Source organism: Muntiacus reevesi, chromosome 1 (genome assembly GCF_963930625.1).
Source record: "Muntiacus reevesi chromosome 1, mMunRee1.1, whole genome shotgun sequence".
Taxonomy (NCBI): domain Eukaryota; kingdom Metazoa; phylum Chordata; class Mammalia; order Artiodactyla; family Cervidae; genus Muntiacus; species Muntiacus reevesi.
In genome coordinates this window covers 13,726,960-13,744,238 of record NC_089249.1, presented here as the reverse complement: position 1 = coordinate 13,744,238, position 17,279 = coordinate 13,726,960, and the positions used below count along the sequence as shown (strand labels likewise).

General features: G+C 40.2%; 1 protein-coding gene and 1 non-coding gene across 8 annotated transcripts; one reads left to right on the top strand and one right to left on the bottom strand.

Moving 5' to 3' along the window:
- Nucleotides 1–414: 414 nt before the first annotated feature.
- Nucleotides 415–16,566, top strand: NFYB (nuclear transcription factor Y subunit beta). 7 transcript variants are annotated; one of them, XM_065938207.1, is made up of 9 exons: nt 415–544; nt 3,137–3,223; nt 8,272–8,347; nt 9,790–9,883; nt 11,290–11,420; nt 13,199–13,396; nt 14,649–14,730; nt 15,428–15,507; nt 16,117–16,566. In XM_065938207.1, the coding sequence occupies exons 4-9, from the start codon at nt 9,790–9,792 to the stop codon at nt 16,147–16,149; spliced, it is 618 nt and encodes a 205-aa protein (XP_065794279.1). In that variant the 5' UTR covers nt 415–544; nt 3,137–3,223; nt 8,272–8,347; the 3' UTR covers nt 16,150–16,566. The 7 variants fall into 7 exon arrangements, with proteins under 7 accessions (XP_065794279.1, XP_065794224.1, XP_065794243.1 ...); XM_065938188.1 differs by lacking the exon at nt 415–544 and adding an exon at nt 1,399–1,697; XM_065938152.1 differs by lacking the exon at nt 8,272–8,347.
- Nucleotides 8,951–9,022, bottom strand: TRNAE-UUC (transfer RNA glutamic acid (anticodon UUC)). The gene has a single exon. It is a non-coding gene; the product is annotated as a tRNA-Glu (tRNA).
- Nucleotides 16,567–17,279: the final 713 nt, after the last annotated feature.

Below are 17,279 nucleotides of genomic sequence, written 5' to 3'. Positions count from 1 at the left end.
TTCTAACCTTGGTTTACCCTTCTTAAAAATCGAGGCGCAGGCAGGCTGCGCTCAGGTGGGTGAGACGCTTCCACGTGGGGGAGGGAGGGGATTGAAAACAGAGGGCGGGCTGAGAAATCACCCTTCTCAAAGCCTGGGGAAAACACCGCGGGAAGCAACTCCGCAGAGACCTCAGCAGCAGCTCGCTCGGGCCCTAGTCCCTGGAAGCCTCAGCCGAACGAGGAGACCACTGGCCGGCTGGGGTAGACCCGCAGGACCGGCCCGCCGCAGCCTGCAGCCGGCTCTGCAGGCTGGCGGAGCTCCGGCCGCCGGGCGCGCGGGGCGGGGTCGGAGGCGGGGCCGGGGCCGGGGCGTGGCCGTGCCGGGAGGGCGCGCGGGAGGCGCGGAGGGAGGGTGTCGTGCCGAGGGAAGCGGCCCGCGGCGGAGGGAGGGGAGGCCGAGTCCTGGAAGCGGAGCTCCGCGCTGGGACTGGTTCCTTCGCAGCCATTTTCTGTCCAACCAAACAGCCGATTGGAGACGGGAGCCAACCAGGGCTGCATTGGAGGTTTGTGTCTCGCTTCGGCCAATGATCGCTCCTAAACCGACTCCACTTTAGCTCGAATGAAATGTCCGTCTCCTCCCGGCGCCGTCCCCGCCGCCAACGCCGCCGCGGCCGGGGGCACTCGCCTCCCTTCTGCCCGCCCGCCCTCCCGCCTGGGCCGGGGCCGGGGCCGGGCGGGCGCCTGCGAGGCCTGTCCCGCTGCGGGCCCGGCCGGGGAGCGGGCGCGGGGCCGCTCCTCGGCTCTTTGTGCGCCGGGCCGAGGAGCGGCGGGACGCGGGCCAGGCCGCCTCCTGCTAGCCGCCGCCGAGCTCCGGGCCCGAAGCCGAGGAGGGGGCACCGGGTCACCGTCGGGCCCGCTCCCGGCCGCGTCCCGACCGGCTCCATTTTGTGCGGAGAGCCGGCCGTGGGGGCGGGGGACGCGGCCCGGACCCCCGGCCGCGATCCTGCCCCCACCCCCGGCCTGGTCCCCTCGCGGGGGTTCCCGGGGGCGCCCCTCTTCTGCCTGTCCGCCCGCCCGCGGGGGCGCGGCGGGGCCGGGCCGCTTTGTCTGCTGCCCCGGCACCCCGGGCGCCGCGCGGCGGGCAGGCGGCGGGCGTTGGGCGCGGGCCCGGGCCTGGGCCGGGCGAGTCGGGGGGATGCGCGCCAGGGTAGCCCGCGCGGCGCGGGCGGGACTGACAGGTTGGCCGGGCGGGCCGGGGGGCCGGGGCCAGCCCGCTCACCTTCGTAGGGGAGGAAGCCAGGTCCGCGGGAGGAAGGAATGGATTTGGTTTCCCCGCAGTCTGGTTTACGCGTAAAGAATGCAGCCATCTGGCGGCTTGCGGTCCCTGGTCTTGCCCCGAAGGTGGGAAGGAAGCTTTCCGGATTGGGCTAAGGTTTTAATCTTGGGTGGGAGGCGGGGAGGATGTGCCGGGCCTTAGGAGTAGTAGTCTCCGAGAACAAAGAATTACGGAGCACCCACAAGTCGTAATCTTGCCCAGAGTACTTTAATGAGATGATTTAAGCAAGGTTAGGTAATGTAGGACTTTAAAGAAAAAGAATAGCATCCCGCTTAACCTGCATGGACTCTACGGTTCGTGCCACGAATTGCTGGGATGGTTTCCGCTCTCTGATACGGAAACTAATCAACGATATGAAGTGATGAGGTAACCTGATCAATGTAAGTGGCATTAACAAATAGGAATTTTATTTGTAAAGTAAAAAGTTTAACCCCAATACCTCAAAAGGCAATTATTCCTTCCTTACACTGCTCCTGTAGTTTAATTTAGGGATTGCATTGATGCAAAACTCGGGTCTTGATGCCAGAGACTAGAGGGTGGAGGAAGAGTCTGCTGCTTTTCTTGGATACAAATTTGCATTTCTTTAAACATTAAACAGATGTATGCATTCCCTTGAGCTTTCACATATATCATAACCTGCCTTTAAGAAAATATATACCATATGCGGTCATGATGTTTTTAATATACCAAGTCTAAATATATACTGACTCAACTATTTGGGTGAGCGATTGTAGTGAGGTGTGCACCCCCCCCCCCCAGCAAAATACATAAATGCATACAGCTCCTACATTTTAAGTATTCTGAAGATTCTCCCCCCACCCCCTCCAGACACCCTTTGAAAAATAAGACTTAGAGCTACAAGGAAGGAATTTTCCGGGCAACTATGGGTTAGAAAGAGGACGTTATCTGAAAAGAAATTAGAAATTGCTTTTAAGATTATAGCAGGGTAGACAGTGCCAGCCAGTCTTGCTGCCTAGACCCTTGTAATGGCATTTTAAAATTCAATTCAGTGGTTTACAATTTTTTCTGCTATTTACTAGATTTCATGCTTGAATGCATATCCATATTTTTTAATCCTTTAAAAATTAACACTGAAAGGGTGTATTTTTGTTCCCCCTACTCCCCATTTAGTTGTTTTACTTGAGAAAAGGAAAAGCAAATGAGAAAAGGAGATTGTAACATTGTAATTGATGCCAGTTTATTCAGCTGTTTATGCCTTACAGTGAGAATGAAGTGCTTTCCAGATGCAATTTTAGTCCAAAATGGTGGTGCCTTAAAATGATAAATAAAGGTCTTAATTGATTTTGCTGTTCTCTGGGCAACATTCGTCTTCTCACTATAATATGAGATGTTTAAAAGCATTACATTCTGAGATAAATTTGTTTCCCCATTGAGCTTTTGGACCCTAACTCTCACTCTAAAACAAAGAAAACCCTTACCAAAAAATTAAGTTGATAAGTCTGGGTGTTGGTATTTTAAATAGTTTAGATACGTGATGTGATTTTTTTTTTTTGGGTCTCTTGCATATTATATAATTTGGTGTGTTGTGATGAATATTTATGATGAACATGACTAAATATATGTTGGAAAAGCAATATCTCTCCCCAATGGCATTAACTTTTTTGTAAGTTTTCCAAAATGTATCTTCCAATTTAACAAACATTTATTGGGTGCTTGCATTTTGTATCATTTTATTGCCATATATTACTTTAAATAATAGCAGGTAAAATTATACATGCCTTTAAAAATTTTACTAGGAGGAAAGCCTATGGGCTATGCCTTTTTTTTTTTAAACTACTAATAGATGTTTATCTTCTAGGTTGAAATTGGGCAGAGATTAGACACCCTTTTTAGGCAGGTGTTTTAAGTACCACTGACAACACGGTTCTCAGCGTATTTCATGACAGTAAGTATGTTTTATCATTCTGGTTGTTAATTAGATTTGAGCTGTAATTAACTGAAAACAAAATTATAACTGGTTTATACTGTGGAGAGGGCAATGGCAACCCCGCTCTTGCCTGGAAAATCCCATCGACAGAGGAGCCTGGTAGGCTGCAGTCCATGGGGTCGCTACAAGTCGGACACGACTGAGCGACTTCACTTTCACTTTGCACTTTCATGCATTGGAGAAGGATGGCAGCCCACTCCAGTATTCTTGCCTGGAGAATCCCAGGGATGGGCGGCCTGGTGGGCTGCCGTCTGTGGGGTCGCACAGAGTCAAACACGACTGAAGCGACTTAGCAGCAGCAGCAGTATACTGGGGATTCCTGCCTTTCCAGGCCAGATAGTACCTCTCCCCATTCCTGTTGCTTCCTTCTCAGTGACCTGCGTGTATTAAATATTTCCTCTGGGCTGCAGAGTTAAAAGTTGTCCCATCTCAGGTGGCTGTCTGTTTAGCTGGCAGGGCTTTAGTCAAATTGAATACTTAGAGGCAAATTATGTGTGGAACAGAAAATGCTGGTTCTCAGGGTAGCGCAGGTGAAAAGAGGAGAGGTGTGGTGGGCTGAGTAGTTGGGAATGTCACAGAAGGAACTTGTAGGGCTGGAGCTGAGCCTTGAAGGGTGAGTGGGGTTGGATGCTGTCACCAGAAGTTGAACCCTGAAGGCAGGGCTGAGTGACTTCTGTTGGTGGCAGGGAAGTGGATCTGCATGGTGCGGGTGGGGATCTCACAGGATAATCTAGTGAAGAGATACCACTTGGCCTGTAGGAATACTTTACTTTTGAATCAGATACTACTATGTCTGTGACATGAGGCATGTCACAACTTCCTTGAGACAGAATTACCTCACTCCTTAAACAAAAGAACTGTACCTGGTGATCCCTCAATAAGGTTTTTTAGCCTTGAAGAGAGTTGAAAACCAGTTTTCAACTGGTTTAGTTTAGTTAGGTTTAACAACGGAATCACTCATGCAAAGCCATGAAAACTAGGTTTGGATTTGACGTGGAAGACTTCTAGAACCATCATAGGTTCAAGAGTTATAAAAGCAATGTTTTAGCAAGATTAGTCTTAAAACATTATGTACCCAAGTAGGTTGGATTGTCATCTAGTGGAAGGAGAAAAGGAAGGGCATATCCAGGAAACATTTAAAAAGAGGTCACTGGTTAGGTAGAGCTCGGAGGAGATGGAAGAACCTAAGATGACACTGTACAGTTAGCCTGGAGGAGCAGAGAGATGGCATTGTTCTTCATGGAACAGTTCAAAAGGAGCTCCCCTCCACTACCTCCCTGCAAGGGATGGGGAAGGTGAATTTCGTTTTCCAGTATCTTAAGTTTCCGGTGGCGGGATAATCAAACAAATCCTACAGGGCCGGCCTGCATGAGTGGCAGTCACGATATGGTTGTAGATGTAGGATTTATGAGCACAGAAGTGATAGGTAACAAGTTTATTAAGAAAGTAAGGGAAGAAAGAGAAAATGATTGTTGGTTAAAACTAACAGTTAAGCGGGATGGGGCGTGGGGGGAAGAAGACTGCTTTGGAAATGAAGGAGAATCCCAAGCATAAATGTGGGATTAGCAGAGGCCAGCACTATAAAGAATAGTCGAGTAGGTTGAAGGCAAAATCTCTGGCAACTTTTGTGAGCAGTTTCAGTATCCTGTTGGAATGGAAACGCACATGTTACGGAGTTTCAGTTGGAATGAAGAGGGTGTGTAAGGACTGTCAGCATGAGAATGAACCAGAGTGTGTAACAGAATTAAGGCTGTAGGTGTCTATGTCCTTCAGTGTGTTTAATGAGGGAGATTAAGAATGTTTAAGAAGAATGAAGAAGCTGGTATCAGAGAGGAGGAATTATTGTATTATTCCTTATCTACAAATAGATAAGGAATTGATCCAGAGAACCAGTGAAAGGGGTTTTGTGAAAGAGAAAAGACTTATGCCTGGGAAGAAGATGAGAACTGTATTTGAAGAGACAGTAATAATATTAGGTTACATTTGTTGAGTTTTTACTGTGTATCATGCATTTTGCTAAGTGCTTTTTATACAATACTTCACTTTTCATAGTAACTTCCTTTTGAAAATGGGAAAGTTAATATTGTCTTTACTTGAGGAGTATCTTTGAATGTTTTCAGTATACAGTCAGTAGACTCAGAATTTAGAGGGGGCAAATTAAAGATATAGGCTTAAGGACTATTTGAAAACCTATCAAGAACAAATAACTGTACAGTACTTGGCATATGAGACTCCAGACTTCACTCCCATTAGGGTGCCACCTTTGGCAAGTCATTAGCCTCATATAACCTCTGTTTTCTCACCTGTTTCATTGGGCCATGAACATTGCATAAGATATTTAGAAAGTGTTCAGTAAGTGTTAAACATATTAAAAAGGGCACTATTTAGGCATTTGTGCAACAGATTATTAGTATAGTTAAAATACTGCCACATCAAAAAATTACAGAATAAAATTTACTACTTAATCAGCCGGCCATTTTTTGCACTTAATATTTTAGAGAACGATATTATCAGTTCAACTAAATACTTAGGATACTTAATTTAATGGGATTTGACTCCTTGTTGGTATTTCCCAGTTCCCTTGGATCTAATGATTGATCATTCTACCAGTAGCCCTTTCCTGTTTGCTGTCTGGATGGAATCCACCACTTTAGCTTCTCTGTTCTTACCAGGCTTGTAAGTATCACAGCGGGACCTATCGGCTCCACTAGACGTGCCTGGCCACCAGCCTCAGCTGGGCTCTCGGCATCACCCAGCTCTCTCCTGTCCTTGTGCATTCTCCAGGGAAAGCCATCTGTCTCGCCAGCTGTAAGAATCCCAGTGTTCTCCTTGGTCCTTCCTCCAGCTCTTCCTCAGTCAGCCACCGAGTCTGGTGATCTTACCAGTGAGAAGCTTTGCAGTCTCTGCTGCCGCTCTCCAGCGCTGCTTCCTTGTCAGTACTGGGAAAGTTCATCATCTTGCCTGAACTCTTGCCCTAAACGCAGCAAATGGTTCTTATGGGTCTTCTGACCCCATTCTTGCTCCTCTTCCAGTTAACTGCCTACACGGGACTTGTAACCAGAGTGATCTTTTTTAAAGGAAATTGGGCTGGCATTCTTCTGTTAAAACTCTATTTTGATTTACTCTTGTCCACAAGGCACTGCTTGACCTAGCCACTACTTAGCTCATTCCAGGCCACCAGGACTGTGCCTCAGTTTCCTTTGCCTGGAACATCCTTGTCCTGTCTTTGTTTGCCTGTTTGCTGTTCATCTTTCAGTCTCAGTGTAAATGTCATCTTCTTAAGATGCCCTTCCTTGATTGAGGTCCCTTATGGAGTCAGCTGCAAAAGTGTATCATAAAACATCTTTGTTTTCCTTAGCATTGGGCGCTAGCAATTAGTTAATGATTTATAATTATTTAATAGCTATATATAACATTTACTGAGTACTCTTATTGTACTATGCTCATCCCACTTGCCAGTTATTAGCAGGGAATTCAAATCAGATGATCTGATTCCAGAGCCTGTGCCTTGGAAATGCTAATGGGCTGCGCTCCCCACCCCTTCCCCTTGCCCCCAGTTTATGTAATATTTGTCTTCTCTACTAGACAGGACAGAGACCTTGTCTTTGTTGTTGACCTGTGAGGTCATCAGCACATGGTACAGACCTGATAAATGCTAGGTGCTTACTTGGTAAATATTTGTTCACTGACTTACTTATGCTGTACAAACTATTTTGAAATTTTGATAGGAAGTTTTAGAACTGGAAAAAACTTTTGGGATGTATCTAGCAAGTTACCCCCCTCATTTTTTATATGTATAAATAAGAGAATAGCTAGCATATTATAGGCATCAAAGACGAGGCTAATATGTGGAATTTCCAAGCCTTAGGGATTCCAAGATGGAACACTTAATTTCTGGCTTACAGAATAGGGAATAGGGTAAATCAGATTCAGGAAGATGGATGAACACTGGGATTAAAGTATCAGGCAGGATTTTAATGGTAGAAAAATAGAGGAGAGGAAGACAGGAGTGGTGAAGTGACAGAAAAGCTGAGGCTTGCAGAACCAAAGCCACATACAGCTAAGCGGCTGACGTGTGGCTCATCTTCAAAGGAGGGACAGCGAGACCTGACGTCTCCTGAGTACACTGTGGGCCAAGGTCCGTCCTCAGCAGGTTTCTGTTCTTTTTGTAATTCTAACAACTCTGTGAAACACTTGTAGGAATATTTTTTAGAAGACTGAGGTTTAGAAGCTAATGCTATTAGTTCCAGTGATAATCTTGCTGCTAATTCCAGTTCAGGACAAGATAATGTGACTTAAACTTTTTGCCTTTAATACTTTTTTACATTGTATTTGTAAATTAATTAATCTCCTAGACCATCGTTATTTCAAGAGTCTTGCTCATCAGCTAATTTAAAAACCCAGGCTATCTTGTAGACATTGATTTAGCAAAAGATTTGTTACTGCTTCATGCCCCCACCTTCCTAAAAAATCAAACTGGATTTGTTTCCAGTTGTACACTCTTAAACAACCACTTTGATCCTGTCTCTGGTACCTTGATCTCCCCTCAGTTCAGTTCAGTTGCTCAGTCGTGTCCGACTCTTTGCGACCCCATGAATCACAGCACGCCAGGCCTCCCTGTCCATCACCAACTCCCGGAGTTTACTCAAACTCATGCCCATCAAGTCGGTGATGCCATCCAGCCATCTCATCCTCTGTTGTCCCCTTCTCCTCCTGCCCCCAATCCCTCCCAGCATCAGGGTCTTTTCCAATGATCTCCTCTAGGGCATTGTAAAAACCAGTCAATTCACAGCTGTCCTAATTGAACTTTTTTATGGGTAATAAGTCCATCATCAGATCTATTAAAGGCTATTCTCCTAGTATCTTTTTAGCACTTTAGGATCAAAATAGCATTTTATATTTGGGTACTATTTCAGGCATATATTAGCTGTTTTAAGATGGGGAAGGTGAAATTATTTCCATTTTATATAGAAATACATTTAACTGGTAAGGATGCTTGTTTTCAGGGCTCAGCGAGAGTCTGAATCCAAGCTCACCGACTGTTGTTTACCTCCTCCTAGAGAGCACTAAGACGCATCATAAGTAGGTACCCTGTACTTCTACAAATTATTAAAAGTAGGTGAATTCTTTTTTCTGCCCCTCACCAGATGCATCAAATGCCATGTTGTTGAAGGCTTGGAAACTAGCCTGGTGTTTTAGTATTATTTAATAGATAAAAATCCAACAGAGATGGAAAAGAGGTATTGCATAAGGACTCAAATATTGCAGTTAATAACATCAAGTTTGTGCTAGGTCATGGACCTTGATAAACATTTAGGAATTTTTTATTCAGATAATACATTCAAAAAATTTCTACCCACAAATAGCCAGTTCCTTATTGTTTTCAATAGTATTATTTGCAAAGCAGAAAGACTTCCAGGATTTGCCATGTTGGAATAGAGACAGTTCAGGGCTTATGATTTTCATTTTTTTTTTTTCCAGATTCTCCTTTTACTTCTGAGCAAAATTAAGCAGGATTCTTTTTTATTTTCCTTTGTTTGAACGTTTTATTTTGTACTGGAATGTAGCCAGTCAGTAGTGTTGTGGTAGTTTCAGGTGAGCAGCAGAGGGACTCAGTTGTGCGTATAAATAAGCAGGGTTCTTTTAGCTTTATTTTGCCACACTGCATGGCTTGAGGAATCTCAGTTCCCTGACCAGGGACTGAACCAGGGCCATAGCAGTGAAAGTGCTAAATCCTAACCACTAGACCACCAGGGAACTCCCAGGGTTCTTTTAAAATACTCATTTTAACACTCATTTTTGTCTGTGGTTATAACACTTTCATATTTTTATATGCAAATCTCCAATCTCCCAGACCCCTCCTTTTCTTTTTTTCTGTACAAGTCAAAAGTCTGGGAGTAGGGGGTGGGGGGTAGAGAAAATTAACCTTTCAGTTAGAGGTGATGAGCTTGTTCAAAATGTGGGTGTACCTTTGGGCTGCATGGGTACAGAATTGTGCAAGGAATCCATGTTTCTTACACCAGACAATAGTTTGAACCAGGGCATTGTCTCTGTAGAACTTCTGAGATAGCAAAGAAAGTCTGCAGCAAGAGCAAAAATGCTTGTGTAGGAATACACCTGGCTTTAGCAGGAGAGCTGAGCATGCTGGATATAGGTGACTTCCAGGTGACTTACTGACAAGCTGATTTTGGCTCTTCTTGTTATTCCAGGGATAAAATGAGGTTGTAAGTCAGGCTTGCCTGTATGGTGTTTGAGGATTATGCAATTGAAAAGAAAGACGTGTGTTTAGGTAGGAGAATCTTGAATCACTGGCAAATTATTAAAACGTTTCCAAAACAAGAAGTGGAAATGTTTTCTTTTAGTAAACATTTTAGTAAATGTTTCTTTTAGTAAACATTCCATAGCTTAGAGCTATGGAAAATGTAATTGACTCATCCTATAACAGTTTATTAGCACTGAATCTATTATGTAGTTTTTTAGACAAGTTTTATTGAAGATTATTGAAAAGCTTTTTTTCCTTGTAGATGGATGGTGACAGTTCTACCACAGATGCTTCTCAACTAGGGATTTCTGCAGACTATATTGGAGGGAGTCATTATGTTATACAGCCTCATGATGGTAAGAAAGCCACAATTAGAAACACATTCACAAGTAGGAAAACATGAGAAAGTGGAAATTTTATTGATGTGATGTTCTAGGTTACTTTTGTCTTTACAGGAAAATTTGAAATCTTTTGTCACAGTTGAGTGTTCATCTAAAAGGTGTACTTGCCTATTTTTATTAGAAATAGTTTTCAAAAGAATGATGGGTTTTAGAAAAGAATTTTGTAAACGTGTGCCTTTTTAAAGCTGGTAGAGTTTCTTTAATTTGTTACTGATTCCCTACTTAAGTATTATATATGGAAAATTCTAATTCAATTGATAGAATAAACTAGTTCTTTAGTGGGTGGGTGCTAGCTGTTATATTTCCAGTACTTATGAACAGATGTAGTTTTATTTTTTATTCAATATCAAGTATTAACTATGTATTAGAATGGCAGCATTATGTTGGCCTGTCAGAAATAATTTGCTTTTGTGGCATTCTGATGAGTAGAATTAAAAAATACTAAGATGAAGGTAGTTGAGGGTGGGTAATTGATTATTTACTTCATTTTTAAACAATTCAAACAAGTTAATTTTGATAACATCATTTTAAACACATAAAAATATAAATTGAATCAACTTAAGTACCTTTCTTATGTAACATATACAAAAGAATGGGAAGTTTACTTTCAGGATACTGCATTTAATCATAAAAGGATACTTGTACTGTGAACGCTTCAGTTATATCTAAATCTATATAATTTGAAAATTTACTTTTTGTAAGAACATTATATTACCGCCATAGCTTTGTTCAAAAAACATTACTACCTTAGTAATACTGCAATTGGGTCAGTAATATTCAAGTCCAGTTTTTCTGTTCTGTTATAAACTTGGCTTTGGATAAACATACATCCTCTTAATCTAGCTATATGCATGGAGCCAAAGTCAGTCTCTTATGTTTTATAGCTAAGTTATGTAACAAATATTTATTTGTTCAACAACCTGCTCTGTTGAAGCTGCTATACCAAATGGAAGAACATAAAGCTGATCAAAGCTCACACATACATACATAAAGCTCAGCCAAAATTTAAGAGGAGAATGAGAAATAAGAATTACAAAATGTGTTAGAGAAGAGACAAAGAAGCACATGTGATATTTTGTGAAAGAGAAATCACTTCTGAAAGTGCAGGAGAGACGTATTTGAGCTTTTGGGAGAGTTAGTAGGCAGAGTTGAGGATAAAAGTATTCTAGGCAGTGGATTTGAAATTAATGAGGATATTCAGTTATGGTCCTGGGAAACTTAATGTAAAGACCTGCCATTTTAATCCTGAAAAATAATTAGGAGATGAATCAGAATGTCACTTATCCTAGATTGTTTCAGGTAGTCTTCTCTATCTTAAAGTAAAAATTATGAGAACCTATAAACCTGTTGTTTTCCTTTAGATACTGAGGACAGCATGAATGATCATGAAGACACGAATGGTTCAAAGGAAAGTTTTAGAGAACAAGATATATACCTTCCAATTGCAAATGTTGCAAGGATAATGAAAAATGCCATACCGCAAACGGGAAAGGTAATGCAGAGGAGAAATTTAAATGTTTTATTTTTCAGGGGTGAAGAGGGGGAAAGTAAAACTACATGTACACATAGTTCATGAATGTAGTTAGCTATTGGTTTCAGTCATTCAGCAGAATACTTAGTTCAGTGGTACACACTTGGTTACCGAGCAGGGTTCAATTTCAGTTCTCTTATATCCCCCAAAGCTCCCCCTACCCCACTTGCTGGAAGAGATAAAACAGAATTAAGAATTGTTTTAAAAATAGGTACATTGTTTGGGGCCTGTGAAGTTGTAACTTCTAAAATGTTGCATCAGAATTGGAGCATGTTGGACTAATGGATATTCCGCCCAAGTTTATATATCTGGAAACTCTGTCTATAATTGTAAATGTTAATATACATTTAAATTCAGCTGGCATGATATTTTTACATTTTTATTTATTTTTGATCATGCCCCATGGCATGTGAGATCTTAGTTCCCCACCAGGGTTTGAACCCACGTCCCCTATGGTAGAAGCCTAGAGTCTGAACCACTGGGCCACCAGGGAAGTCCTTGGCATGAAGTTTCTAAGTTGTTTTGTCTCATAGAGAAACAACCATATAAATAGTTTACCTATAACAGCTTTAAAAACTTATTGTCACTCTGCTTATCACTTGGTCTGAAGTCCACACTTTTTATATTGTTTTACATTGCATAGTAAGTTCCCTTTCATTTTATTATAGCTTAGAAAATACTTATGAAAGTAATAAAGCTTACAAGGAAGTATATTATTAAAATATATCCTTAAGCCTAGATGTTGCAGTTTGAACGGTCTTCCTGTGTTAGGGGCAAGAGGCATACTGCCGCTCACTGCTGTCTATGCAGGCCTACGCCGCCGGCTGCGGCGGCCACTAGCCTCCTGTGGTCACTGAGTACTTGAAATGTTGGCTGGTCTGACTTGAGATGTGCTGTAAATATAAAACATGCCCCAGATTTTGAGGGCATAGTTTGAAAAAAAGGATAAAGCTATCTCAGTTTTTAAAATGTTTTTTATTGAGGTATACTTCAACTTTTAAATGGATTCTATGTTTAAATGATAATATTTTGGATTTATTAGGTTAAACAAAATATATTAAAATTAATTTCATCTTTTTTTTTTTTAGCGTAGCTGCTAGAAAATCTAAAGTCCTGTATACAGCTCACATTATATTGTCTTGCTTGAGTGCATTTATGCAGTAACTCTTGTTACTTTTCGATGACAGGTGTGTGCTTCTTTTGGTAGGGTTTTTCATAAACTCAAAACCCATTGCTGACAAAGTGTGTCTTTATTAATAAAAAAGTCACTAGATGTCATTTCACTCCCTTGTAAGCCTTACACAAACTTATTTGTTTTTAAAAACTTTCTGGTGTCCTTACTGGTGGAAGTGCCAGGGCAGAGAAGCAGGACTTGAGTCTAGCCCACAATACACTCCAGACATAAGAGGATTGATTTTCTTGGGCACTTGGTTAGTAAGAATTTTCAACTTTATTGGGTAATAGAGTCATCTAGTGGTTGCTTTTATACCTAAATTCTGTTTTCTGTGAATAGCTGTCAAAGCCTCTCTCCTTGTATTTGAGTTTTCAGTCTCACTCTGGGGGTTCGAATTTTGATAGCATACATCATTCAGTGTTATCAGCAGATATTTTTAAATATTAAAGGTTAACAGTCATTTACTGAAATTTATATTCTTCTGAATAGCCTTTTATTTTTTGCAGTTTGTTAAGAAAGTGGTGATTATATTCCCTGCAGATTTACCTTCGATTTTTCTCCTCAGATTGCAAAAGATGCCAAAGAATGTGTTCAAGAATGTGTAAGCGAGTTCATCAGCTTTATAACATCTGAAGCAAGTGAAAGATGCCATCAAGAGAAACGGAAGACAATCAATGGAGAAGACATTCTTTTTGCCATGTCTACCTTAGGCTTCGACAGTTATGTAGAACCTTTGAAATTATACCTTCAAAAGTTCAGAGAGGTAAGTAAAGTGTCTCCCATTATGCTTTTAAGAAAATAAGGCACACTGTTTGCTTTAACTTTTTAAACATATGAATCATTTCTCAGAAGTATGTAACCACTTATGTTACTGAACTTAAATAGCAAGTCCTTTCCTCCTCCCTTTGTTTATTACTAATGGCAGCACAGTTATGTAATAACTAAAAGAGCATGGACTCTGGATTTACACCACCTGGATGCTGAACTCCGTGACCCTAGGCAGACTGTTTAAGTACTTTAGGCCTTGGTGTCCTGATCTGTAAAGTGAGGCTAATAGGACCTACCTCACAGAGTTACTGAGAAGATAGAGTAAAACAATCTATGTACATCCCTTGGCCTAGCACATACTGAATGGTCAATAATGTCATTAATAGCACATGCTGTTATTGTTACTAATTTAAAAGAGGTAGTATCTCAGAGCTTGGGGTCTAAGATAGGGAACTACAACTATATCCTTTTCTTATATTAATTAAATTTTTCTACATCTCATGTTTGGTTTTTCTTTGCCTATGATATGAATTTGTGAAAATGAATTAAGATCAGCATATTTTTAAATTCTATACTCCAACTCAGATATATACTCAGATTCATACTACTTTCAAAATATTTTCTTAATGTCTTCAGTGTTAGAATTCTATTAACTTTGTGATATCGGTACAAAATGACTGGAGTAGGAAGAGAATGTGTTAATTCTTTACAGAACTTTTCCAGATCTTCAGCATCATTAGACTGCTAGAACCTGAGTGTGGACAGACATTGAAGCGGTCTTTGATCCAAACTGTAGTCCTGATTTAGGAATTTTAAACTCCCAACTGTCTGCCTCAGTGCCGCCCAGTTGGCCAAGAGAGGTGTATATAGTTAAATGATACTGGGATCATTTGTAGTAGATTTGCAAGCTGAGTATTTATAATATTTTGCAGACTACTTCATCTGTAATTAGACTTTTCTTTTCCTTTTGACGTAGTGTCGAATTAGAATAACTTTTTACTTAAAATATTTTAGATTTTATAGGTCATTACTAACACTGTCTTGTGATGACCACTGCATATATAACAGTTAGCATTTTGAAGGACCTCCCTATATGTTATTAACCAGAAGTGTTAATAAACAGTTTTATAGTAATAGAAGCCTCTAATTCTAGGAACTAAGTAAGCATTCTCATTTAGGAAGCAGGTTTTTGTTGCTGCTGCTGCTGTTTTGAGTACCAGTGATGACTGTTTCGTTTCCTTCCCCAGGCTATGAAAGGAGAGAAGGGAATCGGTGGAGCAGTCACAGCTACAGATGGACTAAGCGAGGAGCTCACAGAGGAGGCATTTAGTAAGCAGTGTTACGATGCGTTTGTGCAACTCAATTGTTGGCGGTGATTAACAGGATATGTCTTTAGTGGAGCTTTTGGAATATTAGCACTGTGTGTTTTGACATAGCACTATTTTGAATAGCTCTTACTAGTTCGTGCCCTTATATTTGAAGTCTGTGAGGGATAAGTTTATAAATTTTAATTCTGCAGAGATTATAATCTTTTACCAATAGTTCTGATTTCCATAGTCCCTAATTTATTATTTAAGATTCATGAGATAGGAATATTGAGAATTGTTTATAATATTAAATCTTGTGATTTAAATAAATTTGAACTGAAGGTTTCTTAAAAATTGAGACATTAGGCATTTGTGAAATAAAAGGTCTATGGTGACTATATTTCTCATGTAAGATTTATATGTATATATTTTATATTTCTCATATTTAAAATACATACTGCTTAGTTATGTAAGTGTTGTTCTCAGCCAAGCCTAAGCCTAGAGTTTAGGTGTATTTATGAATCAGAAACTTAATCCATCTTTTATGCACATGGGCAGTTAGCGAAAGTACACTTCAGAAAATTGAAAAAATGCTATAGGAAAAAATGTGCTTTTGGGGAAACTTTTTTTAAATGGAAAATCACCCAGCCTTAAGATTCAGGTCAAGAAAGCAGATGCACTTCTTTACCTACTTTAGCATTTGTTTGTTTGTCTTCTAGCTAACCAGTTACCAGCTGGCTTAATAACTGCAGATGGTCAGCAACAAAATGTTATGGTTTACACAACATCATATCAACAGGTACCGTACTTTCTCTGTATTTTAAATTACTTAAATTATATTCATTTTTTTTTTTGTTTAAATCACAGGTAGTTAACGTCAACATAATTATTAAGAACTGGATAAAGAGGGTTGTTAAAAATTGTTTTCTCAAAATATATAACTGTGTATAGTATTTTCTTATGGTTACAGATATGTACACAGATGTTCATTTAGCCTGTCCTTCATATCCACGGGTTCCACACCATGGATTCAACCAGCTGTGGATCATATGCCGTCTCCAGTCCGTCGTTGGTTGAATCCGCAGATGGAATTTGCAGGTGCAGAACCCATGAATACTGAAAGCGGACTAAAGGACTTGAGCATCTGTGCGTTTTGGCATCCACAGGGCATTCTGGAACCAGTCCACTGTGGATATTGAGGGAATGTGTGTATTCACATAGATTTCTGTAAAGATATACAAGAGATTATTGAAGTAGCTCCCTTAAGTAGAGAGAATGGAGATTTGGGGTGGGAACTAGTCTTACATTTCATTGCCTTCTGTTTTTATTCTTTGAATGTTATAGTAGACATGCTACTTTTAAACTATTTTTTCTTTAATTATGCCCAATTTAAATTTTCAAATCTTAGATTTCTGGCGTTCAACAGATTCAGTTTTCATGATCTGAAGAAATGATGGAACGGAGAGTATAGAGAACCAAGTCTGTATACAGATTCTGGAACAGAGACATTAGAAGGAACTGATTGGTGAAAAGATGTCTCTTTGTATATTAAATAGCTGTAATGTAGCTTCCCAATGCTTGACTAATTGAGGTGTTAATTCTGACTTGAGAATCTTTTTCATGAATGATTTTAAAGAAAAATTTGGATTTTAAAGGTATTAAAATATTTTTGTTTTGTACGAGAGTTTGTTGCTCTGTATGACTCCTGTATGCATTGTATATTGCAATTTATTACTGTCAGAGATTTGTAGACAGTTTCTTATTTTCATATTGAATCATGTTACTTTTGTAATTCAAGTAAGCAGCTGGGTTAATTCATGATGTTTGCCCTTTTAATAAAATATAAGGGTAGAGTTCATTTTGAATGCAAGTTGCCTTTATTATAAATTTGAGTTTGTCTTGGTTATATAATATCTTGCATGATAACCTAGCTAGATTTTTAGCATTTGCCATATTTATTAAAAATTAACTTTTTTTGTAAAACATTCATAGCTTAAACAGTACCATTTTTTTTTAGAAGTAATTGAGAGATTAAGTGTGAATGCAGAAGCAAATATTGTCTGCCCTATTCAACTTGGTGCCCATTAACAGTGTTTACACTGTTCCTTGTGCCTGGTAAGATAGTTTTAGTTTATCGGAGCTTTTGGTAAGACAAGATTTGTTTCCAAGTTACATTATTATGAGTGTTGGGATTCATAAGTTTACTGTAGTCCTAGTGCTCTTGAAATGGTGCCCCTTTCATTTTGTGTATGATTTTTCCAAAGCATATCTTCAAATACTACATAATACCCTCTTCCAGAAGAGGAATTTTAGTCTGATGGTAAATGTCCTCATTTTACCTTTTTAATTGAAATGTCAAGTTTCCTATTATACCGTGGGAACCAAGAAATGTCAGACATCATTGTGTGTGTACAGACCTTTTTTGCATGGGTGAGTGAATGAAATGAAGAGCAGAGTGAGTGCTGCCAATGGTATGAAAGAGAAGCTGCCAACTTCAAGTGTGCTGTCTTGATCTTTGCAATAAACTAAATTTAGATAATGTAACTTTGTATAATTTAATAGCACTGCACT

Excerpts from the sequence above, each read along its gene's own strand:
- NFYB (XM_065938152.1), top strand. Across the intron at positions 11,421-13,198 it reads CCATACCGCAAACGGGAAAG|ATTGCAAAAGATGCCAAAGA; the intron begins GTAATGCAGAGG and ends TTTTCTCCTCAG. Across the intron at positions 15,508-16,116 it reads ACACAACATCATATCAACAG|ATTTCTGGCGTTCAACAGAT; the intron begins GTACCGTACTTT and ends TTCAAATCTTAG.